General features: G+C 34.2%; 1 protein-coding gene across 1 annotated transcript; it reads right to left on the bottom strand.

Annotated features, from left to right (window-relative positions):
- Positions 1-1,334: 1,334 nt before the first annotated feature.
- On the bottom strand, positions 1,335-4,934 carry LOC129882670 (vesicle-associated membrane protein 722). The gene is made up of 5 exons (XM_055957067.1): positions 4,628-4,934; positions 2,742-2,883; positions 2,539-2,659; positions 2,356-2,418; positions 1,335-1,694 (listed from the first exon to the last, which is right to left on the bottom strand). Exons 1-5 carry the CDS (start codon positions 4,815-4,817, stop codon positions 1,548-1,550), a joined length of 663 nt encoding a protein of 220 aa, XP_055813042.1. The 5' UTR covers positions 4,818-4,934; the 3' UTR covers positions 1,335-1,547.
- Positions 4,935-7,072: the final 2,138 nt, after the last annotated feature.

Below are 7,072 nucleotides of genomic sequence, written 5' to 3'. Positions count from 1 at the left end.
ATTCCACAACGGACCTCGAGATTAGATCGAAAACCTCAAAAAGAGAACGAAGGGTCGTTCTAGACCAAAATCGACATTACAAAACTAACTGCGCTGTCAGAATTTTCATCCGAGCGTGTATTCCATGAATGTTGACCAAAGTCAACCATAGGCTAACTTTCAAAGTTAAAAGAGTCAAATGGCCCCAAACTCGTATTGATTGCCTCGATACTTGTGCCAACCATGTCTAGAATAATTTGTTTATTTCAGAGCTGATGGAACTATTAAAATTTGAATTTGAGGTCTACTTGACTCGAAACTCAAAAAGTCGCAACTAAACCAACTTACGCCTTCAAAATACTAAAACGAGGCTCGGAACCATTAAAAATTCAACCAACACTTCTTCTAGACCAATAACCATCCCCCGAATCCAACGGAGTCGTCGGAATTCCATTTCGAGCATCGGAACTCTTAAAGTTGACCAAAGTCAAAACTTGGCCTAAAATTCCTCAAATTCTCAACTCAAGACCTCAAATCTTGGTTACAACTCCAAAACTGATTCCGTAAACTCTCCAAGGCCAATTTCAACATTTCGGAGCTGCTGGAATTGACGGAATTCTGTTCTGAGATCGTAGTTCCGATTGGCCCCAAAAACCACTTTTGAACACTTAAAGTTTATGAAAACTCAAAATTTTCAAAGACTTAACTTTTCATAGAATTTCTAAAAACCAACACTCGGTGCCAATCAGAAATGACTTGGGGAAACTAAAGTGACGGTTAAAATGATCATTTTACAAAATTCCAAAAATAACCTTCAAGGTCATTAGAGATAAAGATAAAATTTACCTACATCCTACCCTCACGAGACCCCACTCATAGGATTTGACAACGTTTGTTGTTGTTGTATTGGTTCAAGGATCATCATAAGAACATATTATTTCACCTAATTTAAAAGCTTAACGCAAATTGATTGTATTAACCTTTAATATTCGCAAGTAGATTGTATTAACCTCTAATATTTTGTAGATTCTTCACTCTATGGTACTTTCTTTACACTACCTATGTATCCTAACCTATTTATTTTCATCATTATATAAATGGGAAAAACGACACTCTTTCAGCCATTATGAATTTAGCACAAGAAACCCCACATTGTCCCAGCTTTTAAAATTCAATTATAGCACAAGGATTACAGTAGTGCACATATGAAGGTGCGCAAGAATAAATAGTTAGCAGAAAAAATGAAGCCCTTCCAACATAGAGGCAGAAAAGAAAGATGGAGTAAACACTTTGCCAGTATCTTTTTCCATCCAATTTTGAACCAATCAACCAACTATATCAAGTATGTGGTCTAGTGAACTAGAAGGGTGACTCTTTCAATAATATACTCAAAAGAATTCAGCATTATAAGCTATACAGGAAGTGTCTCATGATACAGAGAGGTTAGAGCAAAAGACATCACAATAAAAGAAGAAAAGAATTATAAGGAACTGACACGCCAGAGCTACAAAGATTTAGGTGTCACAATTTTCAATCAACATCCAGCCTGGTAAGGATGAGGAACCGCACTAATGACAATTGAAACCACCACATACTGACAAAACTATGATCAGAATCAAGGCAATAATAATCCCCAAAACTATAAGCTTGATCTTCATATTCTGCAACCACATCTTCCTCCTCATTGTTGTTCCTTGTGTCCTGAAGTCCTGTGCCTGCGATAAAACAACAATTTCACTTCCATATTTCATGTTCAGATGGAACAAAAGAGGAAAACAATAATACAAGTACAAGTTCAGAAAGTAGGTAGCAGAAAAAGGAAACAAGTAGGTGTGTAGTGATGAAATAACAGGTCACGGGGTCCAGCCCACTGGAGCAAATAAGCCTTTACTTAAAGTTGCCAACAAAGTTAAAGACACTAACCTTTAGGTGTCTAATGGATGGTACGGAAAGTATAGTTATCACTAACCTTTAGGTGTGTAATGGAACCAGAAGTACAATTATCTAAGCAATTGCAAAATATAAACTGTAACACAACATAGACAAATGACTGCTCAATAGTAGTTTCCCGGCTACAATTTTTTACTAATGGCCTGCGCTTAACCATTAGAAATATCTTGCAACAGAAAATATGCAGCAAAATCATTAAACCTTCAAGTTCACTAAGGAAGTAAATTAATTCAAACCACTTTGAATTTGCTGAAACTAGTAGTACATAGTACTCATCATGTGCTACCAGTCAAAAGAGGCGAAAAAAGATGAATCTTCCTGACTGTGGCCCCTATTCATATAACTTGGAATAGAGATTCATCCATCTACGGCTCAAGACTCAAATATTTTAGAAACAGGACATTGAATGAGCATTGCATTACAAACCTGTGAGCGAAGATTCTCAGTCTTATCCACCAAAAGTTCAATCTTCTCCCCACGATCAAGAACCTACAAGGACACAGTTCTCATCAACAAATTAAATCCACTTCCAGATTCTCAATCTTTTTCCAAGACCACAACATAAATATGTCCTCTAGAACAGTACATTCCAATAAATATCTTTTCTACCTTTTCAATGTTTTCCATCATCACACCTTTAACTTCTGAAACCTGAGCCTTCACCTTTGCAAGCTTACTGATTTCCTCTGGATGATCTACACAGTACTGCATCTGCTCCTTCAGTTTGGGCCTGTAAATTATAATTTTGAATGAAGGCATCTATCACTTTCAGCATTACCAATAAAAGAGAATGAAAAGAAAATGAAATTTACCCAAACTCCCTGTTTAAGCTGTTGGCAACAGCTGTAGCAGCCTTGCCTCCACCATATTTCTTGGTAAACTCTTCCTTGGTTCTCTCCAAAAACGCAATTGGGATCTGTCTTCCAACAGATTCCACAGCAACAACACAGTATGCTGTTTGTACAGAGGATATAACAATGTCAGCATTAAAAAAGACACAGAAGAAACGGAGCATTTCATATTATTTGCCAGATAATCAATCATCATCTAATTGGACATAAACAACAACAACAACCACCCAGTGGAATCCCACAAGTGGGGTCTGAGGGAGGGTAGGATGTATACTACTACCTCATGGACATAAAGAGCATAGAAAATTACAAATCAGAGTCTGAAGAAAACAAAAAAATTATATCACAGGCAGAAAGATGTGCAAAAATAGAGGGGGGAGAGTGCACAAACTTCTTCTAGAAACAGGAATAACGATTCAAATCAGATTTGCTTTTCACTTCAATTTGAATAAATATAAATCACTGCTTGAATTTGTTATGTTGAAATGCACCGTACATTTAAATCACTAAGTTGGTAATCCTTTAGTGCTTATTAAGGCATTCCGTAAAAGTTATGCATTTCTCTTCAATGTGCGGAAGTCTTAACAAAGCAGCTTGACAAGTACTTAAGCCTGGAAACCTAGTCAGCATACTACAATAACAGAGAAAATCTAAAAGCAGTGTTTAGTTGCTTCACAATGCAAATGAAAATCCATAAATGAGCAAAATCAGTATTTTACCTTATCAAATTACAATTTATTTAAAGGTACAGTGTCATTTAATCTTGTTAATAAAAAGACTGAAGAAACTATAGGCTCTATTGAAGACACTATCATGATACATCCATAACACAGATGTACAAGAAATTTACACAAAAAAACGAGATCTTCCAAAAGTCTATATCTTCTTTCTCTGCTAATTACAGGGAAATTTTCGCATCTTACTTAAGTTAAAATGACAGTGGTGTGCCGACCAGCTTGAGTGCACCTCAATGCCTGTAGTCCATACCTTCTCCTCTGCTAATTACAGGGAAATGTTCATATCTTACAAAGGTAGGTGTTCTTTTTCAGAATGACAGTGGTGTCCCAAACAGCTGGAGTGCACTCCTACCTGATCAAGTATATGTCCACCAAGGCCTAGGTAGATGGAAAGTGTGTGTTTCTACATGTAAATGAAATCAAACCGATCTAAAGCAAAATTAAGCACTAACTAAACCAATTACCAATATAATACTACTTATCAGCATTCTACTAAGATCTAGACTGCACTATTCAGAAATCAAACACAACCAACAGAACAACAACAACAAAAATACCCAGTGTATGCATACCTTACCCCTACCCTTTGTGGGGTAGAGAGGTTGCTTCTGATAGACAAAACCACCAGGACAAGGAGGAAAGAGGAAGAACAAGCCAAAGATGGAAAAACTTGGCAAAAAAATGAAAGAGATCCAGAGCAAAATTCCTCATTAGCTAAACTAATTACCACGAAAATTAATTGTTACGCAATAAGTATTATATTTAACAAAGATCTATGGTCTAGACTGACTATCCCGAAGTCGAACACATCAACAGAACAAGGAGAATAAGGAAAAAGATGAAATGATAACCGAAATGAGTGGGATCCAAGGGAAAATTCTGTATTAACTAAACTAATTAGCACGAAATTTATCATTACTACCCGGTATTCTAATAAGATCTAGACAGCATCAAACAATCAACAGAACAATGAGAGTAAGCAAAACGAAGAAACGAAAATCGAAGTAAAACAGCCGCGCAACAAGAAAAACAATATTAGATGGATGGATGAGGAAAATGAATTAGCAAAAATATGAGAAGTTGGAGAAAGAGAGAAGGAAAATGACTTACTGAAGCCTTCTTCGACGAGATAGTTGAAAGTATGACCATCGCAGTTATAGGTGAACTTGTTATTGGAAGCAGGAAGTTTCTGGAGGCACTGTGAGGCTATACTTGTGAAATTACCGGTGAACTCAGTGTATTCGGCGAGAATAACAGTTCCTCGTGCAACGAAACTGTAGATCAGCGATTGTTGCCCCATTTTTCTCAAAACCCTAGCTAGTATAGTAAGTAGTAGAGAATTTAAGAGAGAGAGAGAAATAGAAATGCGTATGAAGAGGCAACTGAAAAAGATAAAAAGGGAAGCGTGACGACGATGAATTTTAATTTTTGAGAACGCGGGGCGGGTTACGGCTGCCTCGGTGTGGGCGAAATTTCCTTTCCTAGTAGGCTAGTACTAATATGTTATAGGTTTTACGCCTCCTTTTTAATTTGTTTTGAAATTTTTTTTGTCAATTAAGTATTATTTATTAATCACCAAAATAGAGAATTACATATCAATAACTTGTTACTATTCATCAAACTATATCTCAAATATAAGAAAAACACAATTATAAGCTACCTAAGACTATTGTTGCTGGAAATACATAGCTACGAATAACAGTTTGCAGTTGGATTGGAGCTCTAACACATACCACATATACAATCTTTTTTGCTATTGCTTCGTGTGTGTGACTTTTCTTCTTAAATATTCTACTATTCTTTTCCTTCCACATTGCATGTATAACTTCAGGGTATACCATTTTGAACAATTGAGCTTGAGGAGTTTTGCCTTTGGATAGTTTAATAACCCATTGCAAATGGTGATCCCAATTGATCAAATCATATTGCGTTCATTGCATTCATTTCAGCACTTTATCCCACATAGCTTTAGTGAAAGAACACAGAACAAACAAATATTCTCTAGTCTTATTATGTAGTTGACATAGGCTTCACTTCTCTGTCTCCAAACCCCATTTCAGAAGTCTGTCAACCGTTAATAGTTTCCCTTGTAATTGTAACCATGTATTAAATCTTGCCTGTGATCTTTTTTGGTTGGAATACATTAAATCTTTTCATATTACCTTCGGGTAATCTCCAAGTAGGTGACAGTATACCTCCCTTATAGTATCTTTAACTTGTCTAGATTCTTGTACTTGTGTAGCATAAGCTCTTACTTCTATGATCCTCCTAATCATCCAACAGGCTTGTTTTGGCACCTGCGCATTGCTTACTTGCTGATCTTTTATGTAATAAGTGTGCACTCATCTAATCCACATTTTGTCTGCCTTATGTTCCAAGTTCCAATATTTCTTTATTATAGCAGCTTTATTCTATAGGTTTATGTTGGTAATATTAAGCCCTTCCATATATTTTGGAGTACATACTTTCTCTCAAGCAACTAATGCTTTCCTTGTAATAGTGTTACAGATCAAAGAAAACTTCTACAATATGCTTCAATTAGCTTTACTACTTTTGAAGATAGCATGAATAGTTGAATTTGTTTTGATTTATTTTTTAAAAGAATGATTTTTTTCAATCAACTTTTTAAATTTTAATTTTTTACATAATATATTTAAAATTATAAAATTAAATATTTTAAGATATTTAAATTTAAAATCATAAAACTTTTTTAAAATAATTTTAATTTTATATCAAGCAAATTAAAACCGACAGAGAGTACTTTTTATTTTTCCTTGTGAAGGAAAAAAGAGCGTTGCTTTTGTAGGGGCTGAAACTGAATTGTAGTTTTAACACATCCACTTGCGTGGCCCCATGCATAACCAAAAAAAAGTATTAGAAACAAATAATTATTTTTTTATTTTAATTGAAAGAAGCGGCAAATGAGTTGTTTTTAATGTTATTTTTATATTTAATTTAATTATTTTTTTATATGTAATTTTCTATTTTTATTCTTATAAGTAATTAAAAAAGAGACTTTTTATAATTTTATAAAGAATTAAGAAAATTAGGGTGCAAATTATTAAAAACGACAAAGATGTAAGTCATGAAAAAATATATACACTAAGGATGTACATCGAAAATTACTCTTAAAAATAATAGGATAATATGTAAATCACATTTTAGGGATGCACATGGCAAATTAGTCTATTTAATTTTGTTGCAAAAGTTTGAAACGAAATTCTTTGATATTGATTACACGGCATGTCGTAATTAATTATAATTAAAAGAAGGAAATAGCATTTAATAAATATTATAATCCTACTTTTTCTTCACATTTGTCATTTCCCCACCTTTTCTTCCCGTGGGGAAAAATGAAAAAAATGAGAGCTACTAGAAGATTGGTAGTCAAATATATTGGGATTATTTGTCAAATTTTATAGAGGGAAAAGTATTACTAGTATACTTTTATGTATATTTTCTAGAAGCGTTGTTATTTTCTTCATTGTATTGTTCAACAGTCAATGCCAAATATATACATTTTCATCAAATTATCATTAATTAAATAGTAGTAAT

Source organism: Solanum dulcamara, chromosome 3 (genome assembly GCF_947179165.1).
Source record: "Solanum dulcamara chromosome 3, daSolDulc1.2, whole genome shotgun sequence".
Classification (NCBI taxonomy): domain Eukaryota; kingdom Viridiplantae; phylum Streptophyta; class Magnoliopsida; order Solanales; family Solanaceae; genus Solanum; species Solanum dulcamara.
This window is presented reverse-complemented; position numbering and strand designations above follow the sequence as displayed.

Coding starts and splice junctions, on each gene's coding strand:
- LOC129882670 (XM_055957067.1), bottom strand. CDS start 4,817: ATGGGGCAACAATCGCTGATCTACAGTTTCGTTGCACGAGGAACTGTT. Junction 2,884..4,627: donor TCTCGTCGAAGAAGGCTTCA/GTAAGTCATTTT, acceptor CTGTACAAACAG/CATACTGTGTTGTTGCTGTG. Junction 2,419..2,538: donor TGATGGAAAACATTGAAAAG/GTAGAAAAGATA, acceptor GTGTCCTTGTAG/GTTCTTGATCGTGGGGAGAA.